Raw genomic sequence first — 19,068 nt, 5'->3', positions numbered from 1 at the left:
CTGCATGATTTTTTTCATATAACTGATGAATGTAAAGATGAAATGCAGGCTTCTTTTCATACAGTTTGAGATTGAAGTCAGTAACCACAATTTTGAAAAAAAAGGAAACATACCTTAATAATTATGGTAAATAACTAGATGGAAATAACATTACTGACAGACAGTAGTGTTCTTAAAGTTTACACCCTTACTATGACCTCTTGTATTTATATTAAAAAAATATAGAGATGGAAGCATATGTTACCACATATCAATGCATTGAACAGTACATTTTGTTACGTACAGTGATAATATCATATCAAAAGTATTATCTAATGAGTCTAGCACACTAGTGAAATCTTTAACTTCAGTCTGACTTTTCAAAAACAGCAATGCTCAAATGATCAAATACCCCCCCCCCCCCCCCATCTGACTTTGTGTTTACATTGTATATAAGATAACCAATGGATAGGGAACAAACCATACGTTGCCATATTTAGTCTAAGCACGGTTTACTGTGTTGTCATTGAAGCATAGATGTTATGATAGAACCAGTAATGAAATGTATTTTTGACTGTGAAGACGGTTTATGTAATTAAAGGATGAAAGATCAAAACTTACAATTTATATGGTACTGTATGAATAATCTCTGTATTTTGCCACTATTGAAAGTATACAACTTTTGATATTATAGAGACTGTCTAACCGTATGTTACCACCAGTGTGCCCTCTCATGATAGCCTGTTGTGAGTCAAAATGATAAAAACGGGGATTTCTTGTGAGTCGATCACATAGTAAGAGATAAGGGAACACCAAATTTTGGTGTGTCACTATAAATTGTTTGCGTCATCGGAGTCATGCAGTGGCATATGTCGAATTGGCTCAGAGGGCACACTGGTTACCACATATATTGTGTCTATGCATAATTTACCATATCTACATGTACTATCAACAACATACAATGTTAGAACTACTGATGATCAAAAGCTTTCACTATAGATTATGACCTATGGTTAGAGGTTGTTAGAGCTACTAAATAGTGATTGAACTCAGAACCATATGTTACAGAAATTGTTTAGACCCATTGTCACAGTTACTATCAAACACATAGTAAGGTAGAACTAGTAATGAAAGCTTTGACCCTAGATTATGTAACCATAGGATAGAAATTGAACTAACCACATGTTATGGATACTTGAATTGTCACATACATATATGCCACAGTACATGATCAAAAGGTAGAACCTGACTGTTTACCAAAGGATAGAGTAAGCATGTTCTTAAATACTTTCATCAGGTCGGTAAAACGTGAATACTTAGTTCTTGTATCATGACCAAGGGTTTTATAATTACTAACGTTTCACCTGTTCAGGTCGACAGGCATTGTCCAAGGAGGCATACGGAAATTACCATTACATCATCTCTATGATTACATAATCATCACTACACTGGCCAGCAGTAAAGACAGCAATGGACAGTTTGACAAAATTAACCTGTCTGTTAAACTGAACAAGCAAAACCTTACTCATAAGCAGACTGTGCTGTCTAAGCCAATTTGATATGCCATTGACACCCAAAATTTCTAGTGACGCACCAAAATTTGGTGTTCCTCTATCTCTTAATTACTATGTGGTGACTCACAAGAAATACCACTTTTTCTCATTTTTGACTCACAACAGCAAAATTTGGCTGTCATTAGAGGGCACACTGCTCGTAAGTAGTTAGAACCCTTGGTCATGATACAATTAAGCAAGTTATTACTTAAGCTATTTGTATCTTGCCACTATTACGAGTACACTACTTTATGTATCAAAAACAAAGAAAGTTATAGCCAATGATATTTAATGCTACTTTTTCACTCCTGTATATATATCCAAAGGATCTGAGATTGCATGGACTATACTTTTCCACATAAATTGTCTCCATACATTGTCGCAGTTACTTCTTGTATAAAGTGATATCAAAAGCTGACAACCTGTGATGAAAGCTTTCACTATAGTTTATAGGTTTGTAAGTAAACAAGACACGACTTCTAGATGCCATCATTTTGTAGTTGGATTGAACCCTGCTTCGTAACAAAACCATAGTTTATAACCAATGGATAGAGATTGATTTGATTTAAACCATATGTGACTACTCGGTATGTTGCCATGGTTACCAATAAATTGTACATTAAGGTATAATAGAAGCACTGATGAAATTTTTAACTATAGCTTATAATGTAAGGATAAAAATCACACTTAGCATATATGATAACAACTCATTTTAATATACCATGCATGAGCCAAGTTGAAGAACAAAATATGGAATATATACTCTGGTCATTCTATGTGAAATCTACCTGATTATCGCTGTCATTTTACCAGGACTCCAACCAATATCACGCTATAATGTATGAGATACTGCCAGTTTTACCAGATTTACCCCTTTCTGTTACCGTGGTTCCCATGACCTTGGCAAACACATTGGCAGAGAACCATTGATGAAAGCATTCTGTCTCGATTTGTTCTCGGAATTGCAGGAAATACATGTCACTGTCTCCAGAAGAATATCAACCACCTATAGCTTTGTGTCATTCAACTGGATATTTAATATGTCTGTCTCCCTCGTCAGAATGACATTTCTGATATTATCATGTGCCATGCAATATAAATATTTACCATTAAAAATTGAAAATATGAAATTTATTCTCTTGTATTTCTGCCACAACAATGTCTACTTATCTAATTACATGTGTTTCTCTCCAAAAGTGTGTGGACCTGCTAATTGTCAAATGTTGTCATTTAATATAGTTAATAAGAAGTGGGTGAAATCTATATATTTTTAATACCAGGGTCCCCAACAAGAGTTTTGTGGAAATGTAGGTGAAATATACTCGAGTTTCTCAGTCGTTTTACCATGGCTCCCTTCCTGTGTTGTTCTAAAATGGTAATTAAGTAGGTAAAAATCTAGAATATTTATAGAAACTATTTAATAACACTTTGTGCATTTATATCAACTTTCACTCACTGCTTTTATCTCTATGCTTTTTCAAAAATATACAGTTTTTAGAAAATTGGGAAAACCCCCCACAGTTTCACTATAAATTTCACTGATTGACTGACTGACTGACTGATTGATTGATTGACTGATTGATTGATTGATTTATTATAAAAACTACTAACACTGCATATGCCTTCATATCACTATTTGACAGATACTGTAGAACAGCACATATTGAAAGCATAATTTGATAATGTGAGGCATTAATTTTTAACATGATTAATATTTTATTGTGACCTTTGAAAACTGTAAGTATCCACGATCAATGAGAAATTAATACCACCATGGTATTAAAGATTAAATGCCAGAATGGATATCAATGCATTATTTATACTACTGGTTATATATGAGCAATTTCTGTTCCTTTTTTATTGTAACAAATATTCAAGTATAAGTGTTATGTGGTATATGTGAATACCATTTTACCATGCAAATGCCAATATGTGACACTGTGAGATACTTACATTTGTAATTTCTCTTGTGACTCTATTTTTTGCTATGCTTTAGTTGAAATATAGACTGGCACAGTGTGCCCTCTAATGATAGCCTGTTGTGAGTCAAAATGATAAAAACTGGCATTTCTTGTGATTCACCACATATGGGAACACCATATTTTGGTGTGTCATGTCACTAGAAATTGTCAGTGACATGTCAAATTGGCTTAGAGGGCACACTGGACTGGCACCAGTCCCTTAGTCTCTTTTTTCTAGCCTCATAAATACTTTTTTCTAGCCTCATAATTGTCACAGATAGAAGCTAATGATAACTAGGTTCTGAAATGGTTGCAAAGTATTGTTTAGATGGAAGCTAATGTTGGTGAAGTTCTGAAATGGTTGTGAACTATTGTCTAGATAGAACTTAGAAGCTAATGTTAGCTAAGTTCTGAAATGGTTGTAAACTGTTGTCTAGATAGAAGCTAATGATGGCTAGGTTCTGGAATTGTTGTAAACTGTTGTCTAGATAGAAGCTAATGATGGCTAGGTTCTGGAATTGTTGTAAACTGTTGTCTAGATAGAAGCTATTAATATATATGAGTTCTGAAATTGTTGTAAACTATTGTCTGAATGTATTCATATAAAAGTTTTGTAAACAATTAATTTTAATAAAGTAATAAAATGAACCACTGTTTTAGAATTGGCTTTACCTTCATATTGTACTTTGAGTTGTGCATAGCAGACAGCCTCTCCTACAGGATTGACTGCCTTACATGTGTACTTTGCGATGTCACTGTCTTCTACATCAGCAATGATCAGTCTATATAGCCCATCTCCATTGTCTTCTATTGTAATCCTATCATTGTCATCATCTAACAGCTGGTCTTGCCGGTACCAGGTAATGCTGGGTGTTGGTTCCCCCGATACTCTAGCTTCAAATATAACTCTTCCACCAAGTACTGTTTCACAATGTTGGATAGATTGAGTAAACTCTGGTGATGTTGTCGTATCTTTTCCAGTACCTGGTATCTTGCCATCTAGATCTGAAAATGTGATATTTTGCATGATTAGATACTAGTATTAAGCAGTGTTTGCTTGATGGAAATGATAACACACAGAACAGCTGAATCAGACAATATTTGTGGGTGGCTGAACACAATGAAATACCTGGGAACAGATGTCTTTGTGAACGCAATGACATCCATTGTGTTCATTTTTTTTCCATTACATTATTTGTTGGTGCAGGTAACATATGTTGATTGCATGTTATATGATATATCATAGTTTGATTTATATCACTTACACAGGTTGTATAATATTTTAATTATATATTCACCTGCTAAATACAGCATGGAATTCATGCTGTTATTTTTGTACATTAGGACAGCATCATTATTTAATAGTAGCCTTGAATCCATGCTGCACTATTCCTATATGATACATTCATGTAGCATGGTATTTGTGATATTGAATCCATGCTGCACTATTCCTACTTTATACATTCATGTAGCATGGTATTTGTAACATTGAATCCATGCTGCACTATTCATACTGTATACATGTAGCATGGTATTTGTAATATGGAATCCATGCTACATTATTCCTACTTTATACATTCATGTAGCATGGTATTTGTAACATTGAATCCATGCTGCACTATTCCTACTTTATACATTCATGTAGCATGGTATTTGTAACATGGAATCCATGCTGCACTATTCATACTGTATACATGTAGCATGGTATTTGTAATATGGAATCCATGCTACATTATTCCTACTTTATACATTCATGTAACATGGTATTTGTAACATTGAATCCATGCTGCACTATTCCTACTTTATACATTCATGCAGCATGGTATTTGTAACATTGAATCCATGCTGCACTATTCCTACTTTATACATTCATGTAGCATGGTATTTGTAACATTGAATCCATGCTGCACTATTCCTACTTTATACATTCATGTAGCATGGTATTTGTAACATGGAATCCATGCTGCACTATTCATACTGTATACATGTAGCATGGTATTTGTAATATTGAATCCATGCTGCATTTTTCCTACTTTATACATTCATGCAGCATGGTATTTGTAACATGGAATCCATGCTGCACTATTCATACTGTATACATGTAGCATGGTATTTGTAACATTGAATCCATGCTACATTATTCCTACTTTATACATTCATGTAGCATGGTATTTGTAACATTGAATCCATGCTGCACTATTCAACTGTATACATGTAGCATGGTATTTGTAATATGGAATCCATGCTACATTATTCCTACTTTATACATTCATGTAGCATGGTATTTGTAACATTGAATCCATGCTGCACTATTCCTACTTTATACATTCATGTAGCATGGTATTTGTAACATGGAATCCATGCTGCACTATTCATACTGTATACATGTAGCATGGTATTTGTAATATGGAATCCATGCTACATTATTCCTACTTTATACATTCATGTAGCATGGTATTTGTAACATTGAATCCATGCTGCACTATTCCTACTTTATACATTCATGCAGCATGGTATTTGTAACATTGAATCCATGCTGCACTATTCCTACTTTATACATTCATGTAGCATGGTATTTGTAACATTGAATCCATGCTGCACTATTCCTACTTTATACATTCATGTAGCATGGTATTTGTAACATGGAATCCATGCTGCACTATTCATACTGTATACATGTAGCATGGTATTTGTAATATTGAATCCATGCTGCATTTTTCCTACTTTATACATTCATGCAGCATGGTATTTGTAACATGGAATCCATGCTGCACTATTCATACTGTATACATGTAGCATGGTATTTGTAACATTGAATCCATGCTACATTATTCCTACTTTATACATTCATGTAGCATGGTATTTGTAACATTGAATCCATGCTGCACTATTCCTACTTTATACATTCATGCAGCATGGTATTTGTAACATTGAATCCATGCTGCACTCTTCCTACTTTATACATTCATGTAGCATGGTATTTGTAACATGGAATCCATGCTGCACTATTCCTACTTTATACATTCATGTAGCATGGTATTTGTAACATGGAATCCATGCTGCACTATTCCTACTTTATACATTCATGTAGCGTGGTATTTGTAACATGGAATCCATGCTGCACTATTCCTACTTTATACATTCATGTAGCATGGTATTTGTAACATGGAATCCATGCTGCACTATTCCTACTTTATACATTCATGTAGCATGGTATTTGTAACATGGAATCCATGCTGCACTATTCCTACAGTATATATTCATGTAGCGTGGTATTTGTAACATGGAATCCATGCTGCACTATTCCTACTTTATACATTCATGTAGCATGGTATTTGTAACATGGAATCCATGCTGCACTATTCCTACAGTATATATTCATGTAGCATGGTATTTGTAACATGGAATCCATGCTGCACTATTCATACTGTAAGTGTAATGTTAGATAATGCTAGATACTCATGTATACATGTAGCATGGGTATTTGTCACCTGGAATCTATGCTATCATTTTTTTTTAAATTGTGGATGTCTTGTACAATGTAGCACTGGCAGGACTATTTGTAGCATGAATCCATGCTATATTTTCTTTAATAGTAGTTTGTAACATGCAGCAACTTGTAACCTGAATCCATGCTTTTGTTTTTTTAAATATAAATTTGAAATCTGTAGCTATTTGTAGCCTGGAATCCATGCTGTTGTTTCTTGTACAGTGTAGCAAGTTTATTTGTAGCCTGCAATCCACTGCCATGTTTCTACAGGACAGGGGTGTCCTCTTTTACAGCATTGATCTTAGATAGAAGATACAAGTTTGACAATTGATTGAACTTCTAGTATCAGTCACTTTTACATTGTGCAAGCAATGATCTGTGAAGATTGTTTCAAAAAATTGTTATAAGATACTTAAATATCAGGTTTTATTGACTTTTGGCGAAGTGTTTTTTTTTCACCCCACTTGTGATGTCCTTGTACAAGAATATAGTAGTATATAGTATAACATATATATCATATTTCATTTTGCACAAAACTACACATGAAATATACATAATTCATATTAAGTACTGAGTGACCTGAGCAGGATGTCTCGCTGGGTTTGGAATAAAAATGACTTTGGAAATCTGTTGACTGTGTGTCCTTATCTTTATCGCTTTATCATGAAGCAATAGATTATAAGTGTTTTATGTTTGCATAACTTCTTACATAGATTAGTGATACAGATTTTTGTAATCAATAGCCTGATAGCACTTCAAAATGTTTACCAAACCTAAGGCACTGTTAACAATACAATTGCTAGTGTGACAGTTACTGTAATATAAATGATGAAATAATTTCAACTTATTTCATGAATTATCATTTAATGTGTAAATATCAACTTTACTTGTCAGTTATATATTATATTAATGATACACTCTTGTACCATGACCAAGGGTTCTATAATACGAGTAAACCTTTTATCTGTTCAAGTCAACAGGGTTTGTTAAACTGTACCCTTGCTGGCTTTACAGCTAGGCTTTACCTGAACTGGCAAATGTTACTCGTAAGTAATAAGAACCGTTGGTCATGGTACAAGAATGTATTATTACTGTGTGATGTCCATGTTTAAGGATATACATTATTTTTTTGGACAATAATTTCTATTTTATCAAGATATGCTCAGAACCTGCAAGTTAGTTTGGCACCCCATAATAATTCCTATTTTTTTCAGAAAAACTCCAATTTGTCAAAGGCAGTATTAAAATAGCCAAAATCTACCAAATCCTCTTCCTTAATTAATTATGATTGAAAACAGACAACATACATTTTGTATTCTTTGCGAAAATTTTCCTATCGATAGTCGCGGTGTCCGCTTATGTCACCACTTGCTACCTAGATGCGTATTGCATAAAATTAATCGGCAGCAATGATTTGATCTTTCAGGCTAAATAAAACCACAAAAGAAATTAAAATTTGTACACACATTATGCTTCATTTTTCAATATAATATTGGTATTTATGGTGTTTTTTTCTTGTTTTTTATGTAAAAACCTATGTATTTTGAAATTTAATATTGGCTCTAATTCATAATAAGTGTAATGATGACATAATTAATCTTTATATTTATTTTTTACTTCTATGCTATTTACAAGAAAACCTTATTTTTTTATCTACAACAGAAATGCTATCTTTCATCAGTGGAAACACTGTCCCAGGGTCTATTGGAATTACAATCTAGGACTCCTCAGAACTAGTTTAGAATATGTAACATCTGGTATAAAATATAGAATGGTTTGAACACACATCAATCATGGGATTATTTGGACCACCTGTTGGCATATGCAGACCATTAAAGGAAAAAAACCAGTCAGGTGTCACAAGATTGTGCTTTTGAATAATCGACTCTTAAGGTATGTGCTAGTGACCTTTTGATCAATTGTGATGATGGGGTATAGGTCAGGGTCCTTTGTTGATGATAGGTTGCTAATTTACATGTCAACATTTTTAACATCTGCTGGGGTTTGTGTGCACCCATCAAGTATTTTAGCACACTTCTATGAATGTTCTCTAAACCAGTGGACATGTGCTTCTCCTAACAGCAAAGCCTGAAGGGTGAACTTATTTGATACTACTTGTTGCTACTTGGCTTGCTGGCTACTGTGTACTGTCTGGACTGGTATTGTATTCAATATAAGGAACTCAACATACTTGGCTTGCTGGCTACTGTGTGGTGTCTGGACTGGTATTGCATTCAACACAAGGTCTCACAAGGTACTCAACCTACACCAACAAACACTAAATTAATTTGCCATTGGTTAATTGGATTATGGACGCTAAACTGTACTTGGTAAGTTGTGTAAACGGGGGAGTTCTTGTCTTGCAGACAATCAATATGCAATTTGAAACCCACTTTAACTCCACATTTCTTGTCTATGACTATTTGTTGTCACATGGACTATAATTTGTTTGCTAATCAGTAGTGGTGCCTGTCATCACCAGAATTACATGTATAAGCTTTGTTTCTTTATTTGTTTCTTTATCAGTGACTTATTGCAAGTTCTGTTTCATTTTATGTAAATATTATTTTGGTAAAATGTGTTATATTCTCTGTCAATCTCATTTACACAATACTCTGTTCTATCCCTTAGTTGTGGGTGTCACTCAACTATCTTGAGACACTGCCTTTAGTACACTTGCTGTATTGAGTACTGCTATCAACTTCAATAATACATAATTTATGATTTATATAAAATAGCAAAGTGGTAACTTACACAACTTTAAAAGTAAAGAAACCCTATTGTACTTTTGGGTATTTCCAGCAAGGAATGAATAGAAAACTTCTAGTGATGACATCATATTTGTTGTGACAAAGACAAAGAGTATCAAGGTGTAGAGATTGCTGTGAATTCTATACAGGAAGTCTATAGTCTATGTTTAGTTTTGGAATCTGTGGTTTACAACAGGTATTTCTAAAAGGCAATTGTGTTATTATAGGTCTGTACCAGGGTATTAACTGTAAACGAAAGTCCTTTGGGTGTATGATGGGAAAGAGCTGTATTAGAATTTACAGTAATATTTCTTGAATTGCAAAGTTGAAACCCAAGGAAAAAAACAGAAAATCAAAGGAAAGAAATAAAATTTAGATACTTGTACCATAATTATAGGTCCATTCCAGGGTAATAATTGTAAAATGAATAAAGCTCTTCGGGTATAGAGTGTGGAAAAGAGATGTATTAGAATTGTTGAACCAAGAAAGCATTTAGTAATGAAATTTAAATCATTCTTACAGTACCATAATTATAGGTCCATTCTAGTGTAATGATTGTAAATATTAAAGTGCTTTGAGCATATATATATAGTGGGGAAAGAGAACATTAAGATTGAAATTGTTATCAGAATTTCTTGAATTGTGGTGTTGAACCAGGAAAGCAAAGCAATGAAATTTAAATCATTCTTAGAGTATCATAATTATAGGGTCCATTCCTGGGTAATGATTGTAAAATAAATAAAGCCCTTTGGGAATATAGTGTGGAAAAGAGATGTATTAGAATTTACATTAAAATTGTTGAACCAGGAAAGCAAAGTAATGAAATTTAGATCTGATAAAATGATTCCCTTTTCAGTACTACTATTTAATATTAGCATGTAGTATTCAGATTAGTAAATATATGTGACATTTGATATTTGCATGTAAATCTGCCCTATTTCTTAATGCTCTTAGTGTGATAATTGTTTCCGTTACAAATGAAAAGCTGTTAGCTGCACTAACTAGTACTTTTCATCATCAATTCCCTAATGGTTATACATCATTTGCTATGAAAAATAGTCCCTGGCATTTTGAAAAAGTTCTTTTCAAAACTACTGATGGATTTTAATAAAAAATGATAACCAATTCACGATTAGTGTAATTAGTTTTAGCTGTGTCTGCAATCATGTGTTATAGCAGTGTTTTGCTATAAGGTTGTGGAACCCTGGCAACAGAAAGGGAGAAGGGGTAAAAAGGGCAGTGTTTCACCATAGAGTCTTTAGTAATTTTGTTTGGGAACCCATGTAAAATGACATGGGATCCCGGGTAGATTTTACCTACTTTAATACCGTTCGTGGCAAAAACACTGTTATAGTAATTGTTTCAGTAGTCTAGATCCTTTGCGTTGGTGGTTTTATATATATTGACTAATGTCTCTTCCACTGATGCATTTAAAACTTAAGGCTAAGTTGCATGAAGCAATTTAGTGAGCACTTACTAGCTGTGTGCTACGAGGCCCAAGCAACTTCAAATGAATGAATAAATGGGTAATGTGAGAAGCAACTTTAGACGAATTGCAGAAAATCCAATATATCATATTCTTTGTGACGCACCTGGTGACATCCCAAGGCCCTGTGATTATTTGTACATGAGGAAATTTGTTGTATATGATGAAGTGTGTTGCTCACCAAACTTAGCCTTTATGCTAATGTTTTTGTATTGGAACCTAGAATCAGATTATGATAATTCACACAGACGGTTCAACACTTTAATAGACTCTATGTCCAAATCTATAATAAATTTATCTTATTGTGATTGGCTGATCCTGTCTAGTAATTTGCATATTCATTAATATTAAAATCACATGTGATGCTATCATCTGACACATTGGGTAGGTTTAAAACCCAGTAACATTTTTCCTATTTTCTGGCTGACATTTCACTCAAATAAAATGAAATAAAGAACTTATTTTGTTAATGTACTAAGTTATACCCATGTTGTGGTATCAAGGGTAAAACTATATCATGTGTAGGACATTCAGTTTTAGCCTACACTACAGTCATGTCACTATGAATCAACTTGTAGGCTTGAACTGTACGACGTAAGCATAATTACCATCTTCAATTGGGGTTAAACATTGCTGCAGGAAATTATAATCTAATTTTAGGTTTGAATAAACCGTCACTAGTGAAATACCAGGCATGGGTAGGGCACATGTAGAAGCCCAAAATCCCCACATGCCTGAATTCTTGGCTAACTCAGTTTTAGCAATGTCTGCTGAATTATTATATATATATAAACAGGAGTAATTCTTAGACTAGTGCAATCATAGCAACTGGTGCTTTAAACCATCATGTCTTCTTTAACTCCATTGTGACAGTAAATTGAAATTTTTTAATTTTCTGAAATTACAATGCAAGAGACACAAAATGATCATGATCAGTCAGTCATATCATTTGTCCTAGATACGGTCCAAATGTCATTAGTTGTAATGAAAAAATATCTGTTGTATGTATATATAATAATCAATAGCACTTCTGGCCACTGGCCCACTGTACAATTTCGAAAAAAGTCAAGATAACATGTAAGGTCAAAGGTTACACATAAGAGTATAATACAAAAGTTAACAATAGGGTAATTCTGTGCTTATTTCAAGTCTTGTAAGAGAATGATCTTTTTTCAAAAGCATAAAATAAATATCTTGCACAGTTTCTTATAACAGTAGGATTTTGATTATTTATAAACCTCAAAAATTTATGATCAGGTAGTGGATTTTCTGTATACATCATAATGAAAAATAGGGACATGATGAGTGAAGATCAAATACAAGTTGAATGGTAATGATAGTATCCATGGCAATTAAATTATGTAGATTATGAATAATAGATTGAGTAATTGAGATAAAGTGCAGTGTCATTATGTTTTGTCAGAAGATACCCTGCATGGTTTATGAATCATTAATTTGAAATATTTTGTTAATGGGTCAATCCCAATGGTAATTATGATATTTTCAATTAAAAATCTAATTTTTAAAAATTGAGATGATTAAAAATTGATTAATCAATCAAATAATAGTACTCTTATTTCTACTAGCTTTATCAGACAGAAAGTTGAAAAAAAGAGAAAAACAAAGATTAATGATATTTTTTTATACACTCTGTTTTACAAAAGTAGTGAATGATTCAACACTTGAGATATTAATTATTCATTAATGTGTTTGTGTGTATAAATTAGTAATGTTTGCTGTAGCCTGTAGTTTTTTAGCGTAGACTGTTGATTTCCCAACATCTGTGATTTTAGTAATGTTGATGTAACTCTTTTCTTTTATACTAAGGAGGAGAAATAAAGGAACAATATTAAACTTACTTATAATTGCTCAAGTCTCTTACATTCTCATTCACTCTCACTCGCTCACTCACTCACTCACTCACTCACTCACTCACTCACTCACTCACCCACTCACCCACATACCCACCCACCCACCCACTCACTTTACTCACTCGCTTACTTCTTTATCTCGCCCCTTTCTGATCACAAAATGTTACAATCTGCACAGAAAGTAACTACATGTAGAAGAAGTAAATAAAGGACATAAAGTCAATGATGAAACCTGTTCTTTCACACACAACTATTTGTGCTCATTATTCACAGAATGGTACATCTTTATGCTTTGTTAAATTGCTTTCAAATATTGATTCTTGCTTAGATAATTTTTCAAAATCAATCTTTTCCTATCCTCCAGATATAAACCACAGGAGACACATTTATTTAGTCCTAATGATTTGTTTGCACTGCAGTGACATTCCAAAAATGTTATTGCATTCCTGTATTTGTATAAGTACATGTACATGATTATTCCTTGGACACTAAAGGTCAATTGTACAGTAGGATTTTTATGGAAATTTGTTTTGTATTTCACATACGTAATATTAACAGAACCCAGCATGACACATGAGTGCAAGTGTGGATACTTGGGGTATTATTTGCACTCATGTATTTGCAATGTTTTGTATTACACTTTCATTCACTACATTCATGCAAGTATGGCTGCAGACAACATCGTAAGCACTTGTGCAAATTCTCCAAGTACACCATACTTTCACTCATACGTCATGCCATGGGGGTTTGTCATATTCTAATTAATAGTACCTCACACTGATAGAACTACAAATGTTCTAGATATGGTCTGAGGAAACAATACGTAATAATGGGGAAGGGAAGTCCAAACACCATCAATATTATATCAAGTGTATGGTATTTTGTTTACCAGATAACCAACTATGGGTTGTTAGACCAAGTTTTTAGTTAGCGGAAGTATCTCCCAAAGCTGGTTGAAACTTGATTATTTTATGTGGTATTATTTAATAGCCAGTTTAATAGCCACGTTACTGTTTTGTCAAGGATATCGACCCTGGTATCAGTGTTAGATTGTATAGGGAAGCAATAGGTGATACCCCCCCCCCCCCCCCCCCCTCCCTCCCCAGTCGTTAGTTTGTTGACCCTTCTTTTAAGGCGATTCCAACTGTTGGGTCCTTCATCAGTGGAAGTTTTGTTTATTTATCAAGAGAGTTCCCATGTCTTGTTTTTTTGCTCAAGAATAAACCAGCATCATCACGACCATTATCATTAACATTGACATACTGATAAATCCATTACAAAAACCATAAACAACTCCAATGGGAATACTAATGATTTGCCTCATATATGTGAAATCAAACATGACTAAAAATAACAACTTGGAAATATCAAGATAATAATTCATCTTTTAAGTAGGACATTACTACAAAATTATTATATATTTCTGACATTAGCCTATTTCAATGTAGTGTTCCTTGATATCTTTTGTTACACTTATGTACCAAAATAGAATTGTCAATTTTCTATGTTGTAATAAAGCTGTATCTTATCTTACTTTATTTTATTTTTGGTACAGATTTAGATTATCTGTTTATTGCTGAATTTAAAGATGTCCCGTTATTGAAGATCCAAGTCAATTTTCAGTCCTGAATTACTACAGAACGTAAATTCAACACTCTTGATTTGAAAATTGTACTGAGAATTTTGAGGTCAAGACTTCTTCAATGAATGGAAGGCCCAACATGAAAATGAAAAAACAGACCATAGTATTTCAGCAAGATTTAATACTACAGGGGTTATCGATGGCCGAGTTGTTAGCTTGTACGCCTCTTACTACTGCAGTCTGCATTCAAACCCACCATTGCTGGCTGGGTTTAATTCAAAATTAACCAGGTCTGTAGATAAGAATGGTGATGATGCTCATACAGTTTGACAGTGCCAAAAAATGTATTATATGGATACTCTGGTTTCTTCCTGCTTTTGCCTTTGCCCCAGGCATTGCGCAGTGGCGACCATTCAACAAATTTCCGTATTTATTTGAACTAACAACGATTTATTATCACTGTTAAAAGTTACATAGTAACGACAAACTTGGATATCATAATATGCTATTAATTCTCTAAAGCTTTATTTTGGCTAAATGTTTCGATATTTTTTAGTAGTATTTGAATGAAGACACTTAGCTTTGGCTATCTGGTGCAACAACTCAATCAATGACATTGTCAAGCCAGACAGCCAAATCTCTGTAATCTCTGTGCTCTATTTGATTGGGTCTTACAGTTAAAACAGACAGTGTTCACCAGAAGATGGTATATAACATATACATTTACAGCTAAAACAAGGGGTGTTCACCAGAAGACTGTACATAACATATACAGTTACAGCTAAAACAGGGAGTGTTTGCCAGAAGACTGTACATAACATATACATTTACAGCTAAAACAGACAGTGTTCACCAGAAGACTGTATATAACATATACATTTACAGTTAAAACAGACAGTGTTCACCAGAAGACTGTATATAACATATATACATTTACAGTTAAAACAGACAGTGTTCACCAGAAGACTGTACATAACATATACATTTACAGCTCAAACAGGGAGAATTCACCAGAAGACTGTATATAACATATACATTTACAGCTAAAACAGACAGTGTTCACCAGAAGACTGTATATAACATATATACATTTACAGTTAAAACAGACAGTGTTCACCAGAAGACTGTATATAACATATATACATATACAGTAGCTAAAACAGACAGTGTTCACCAGAAGACTGTATATAATATTTACAGCTAAAACAGACAGTGTTCACCAGAAGACTATATAATATTTACAGCTAAAACAGACAGTGTTCACCAGAAGACTGTATATAATATTTACAGCTAAAACAGACAGTGTTCACCAGAAGACTATATAATATTTACAGCTAAAACAGACAGTGTTCACCAGAAGACTGTATATAACATATACATTTACAGCTAAGTCTTCTGGTGAACACTCTCTGTTTTAATAGAGCTCTACATGTATTTGTTGCATCTCTTACCTTTGTACTCCACTTCAAGTTCAGCATAGCAGACACTCTTCCCACTTGTATTAACAGCTTCACATGTGTACTCCCCATCTTGGTTTACAGTCACATATTCTACTTGTAACGTACACTTGCCATTTTCATCGTAATACATACTGAACTGTTCACTCTCTGGACTTATTAGTTTTCCATCGTAATACCAAAATACATCTGGTTGTGGAGAACCGCTAACTATACATTCAAATTTAACACTGGTACCTTCAAAAGTGACAATGTCTTCGATTTTTGTTTTAAAGACAGGTGGTCTTTTCTTCGGCTTGATCGTAACACGTTTTCTAAGCGCTGATCTTTTACCTATTGGCAATGAAATAAACAAGAAAATGAACACTCCAATTTGATGTGATGCTGTCTAGATATACAGTTATGATTGATGAATTGATGTGTGTGTATTCTGTATTAGAGCATACCATCTGTGCTGTAATCAGTGCATGGGTAAGGTGCTACATGTAGGTGAAACCTACACGAGTATTCCCCCAGGCATACATGTATTACTGGGGTTCCCTTCAAATGTAACTATGGGTTCACCAAAAAAAATATGTCTCTTTTTTGTACTCTATGGCTTTGTGCAACTATCACATTCCCTGTACTTTAACATTACAGGGTTTCAATAACAGCAAAAATATGAATAATCACTGATTTTCTGTTATGGTGATGTGGTCACGTACTGGGGTTTGAAAATGAGAAATACAGTACTTACATATATAGAATGAAGTTACCAGGATGTTAAATCCAGAGCAACAAACACGCTCCTAACTTCTGAGGTGGGATGCTAGTGGGTGTGGGATGGAGGGATGGGAGCAGAGGAGGTGGGGGGGGGGGGGGGGGGGGAGTTGTGTTTGGGGTCCAAAACCTCATAAAATCAGTATTTACATATAGAATGAAGTTACCAGTATATTAAAACCAATGCAACAAATTGGTTGGTACCTTCTTGAATGGGATATGCAATAGGGTTGGGTTGGGGTGGGGATGGGGCTGAGAACATCATGGAAAACACGTACAGTGTCACACAAGCTTGTGTCGATATATCCACTTATTTATGATTTTCATTTTATGAGCTATGTTTTTCTTCTTCAATTATTTAGAAATTCAACAAGCCACAGCCTTGTATACTGCACTCAATACTAAACTTGCAACCATGGACAATAGACCAGGGTAGGAAGATAGAACGTGACAGTCTCTTAAATGGTCTGACTGCAGTAATGTGTGTGTATGTATTGGTCACCATGGTAAGTGAAGTTGTTACTTCTATTCTTCTACATGTGTTCTGAGATTCCTGATTTCAACCCTTAACAAAGGATGACATTTCTCTGACCCAGAGTGCATTTGTAAACAGTTTCGGTCCACTTTCTGAAACCATCCTGGACTTTAGGAATGTTGTGCACCACCAGTGTTGATAGGTTCCTAAAACTCATTCACAAACTTGTTTTTTTTTTTTTGTGTGTGTGTGTGTGTGTGGTTCCATACAAATAGTATATGCATGTATGTGTGTACATGTGGGGTGAGGAGGCAAGTTATTTCTTTGAAGTTGCTATGTGACGAAGAGTTATATAGAGTCACTCTGGTAGACGATAACATGATGTTGAATTTTACAAAAAATTGAAGAGAAGTAGGTGGAAATATGGGATACTTTGATACATAAATTCTATGAAGGCAAATGATGCTTTGAGGGTAAGAATCTAATATCATATCAAAGAAAAGATGGTGATAGAGTGTAGCATGAAAGAAGACAACAGTGAAAGGTGAGATACTGATAAAAGAATCTGGCTCTTATGGATGCATTTCCTGATTATATAATAAATTGAATGTTAACTCAATTGACTGCATTTTCCTATAAAGTGTGGTCTGTAACCATGACGATTTACAGTGAATCGTGTAATCCTGATGCGCCAAAGTAATTAAACAGTTACTTAGCAACTCATCAGTAGCAAATCCCTAGATCTTTCAGTTGTAAGATTCAACCTATGAGACAAAAATAGTCTAAAACATCACAAGAGAAATATGTTGGTAAAATTAGTTGTTTTTAATTTGTTTTACTATTACTATTACTATTGGGAATATAGTATTATTTTTAGCTTCGCAAATGTGAGGTTCAAAGTAAGAGACAAAAAATTTGAAAATGTGACTTCTAAAAACAATAAGAAAAGAAGGCAAAATAATCTCTCTTTTTTTTAAATAAGGAATATTACTAACTTTGCAATATTCTTAGTTATCATTTTTAGTAACAGTGTGTTAATTTTATTTGTCCCTTTCCTAAAACATCTCAAATGTGAGGTTCAACTAATAATATGAGACAAAAAGTCTAACAATAGCTAAAATAGCATATACAAATTCCCCAATATTTCCTTCATTTAGCTGAGGATATTACAGTTGACATAAGGAACCTTGTCACAATGAGGTAAAGGCAAATGATGACAAGACACACTGTGAGTGTTTTCCGGCGGGAAGAACAATATTGTGACACCTACGCAAGCTTAATTTAATGTGAAACGCTCTTAAGAAATAATCATGTTACTTTGTTCTCAAACCTATTCTTAGTTAAAATCAAGATTAAAAATCATTGGTTGTTGTACAAATTGTTGAAATTCAGGTCAGCATTTTATCAAAATTAAGTCATTTAGAATCCAATATGGCCATCAAATACTGTCTATGGGAAAATAAATGTCCGTAAATCTTCCATCCTATAAATCATTGCATAATCAACGGTACATTATAGACTAAGTGGGCTACCAGCAGCAAACTGTGGTAGCCCCATGACAAGAATTGGTAGTCTGTGGGCATGGGACTACTGTTAATTTTGAGCCCTGGATATGTGGGAGTATAGTGGATGTTTACAGCTACATAATAGAAAAGGAAATTATATTAAACATTAAGTTGAAATTATGACAGTGGTGTTATTCACA

General features: G+C 33.9%; 1 protein-coding gene across 1 annotated transcript in view; it reads right to left on the bottom strand.

Annotated features, from left to right (window-relative positions):
- LOC144450554 (muscle M-line assembly protein unc-89-like) overlaps positions 1 to 19,068 on the bottom strand; it is a 144,961-nt gene that overhangs the window by 50,244 nt on the left and 75,649 nt on the right. The window contains exons 25-26 of the mRNA XM_078141198.1: positions 16,124 to 16,462; positions 4,166 to 4,498 (exon numbers count right to left, since the gene is read on the bottom strand). Of these exons, the coding sequence (XP_077997324.1) occupies positions 4,166 to 4,498; positions 16,124 to 16,462 (672 nt within the window). The remainder of the gene's footprint in view (positions 1 to 4,165; positions 4,499 to 16,123; positions 16,463 to 19,068) is intronic.

The sequence above is a fragment of the Glandiceps talaboti genome, chromosome 20 (genome assembly GCF_964340395.1).
Source record: "Glandiceps talaboti chromosome 20, keGlaTala1.1, whole genome shotgun sequence".
Lineage (NCBI taxonomy): Eukaryota > Metazoa > Hemichordata > Enteropneusta > Spengelidae > Glandiceps > Glandiceps talaboti.
The sequence above is the reverse complement of the archived record's forward strand: the minus strand, read 5'-3'. Positions and strand labels throughout refer to the sequence as shown.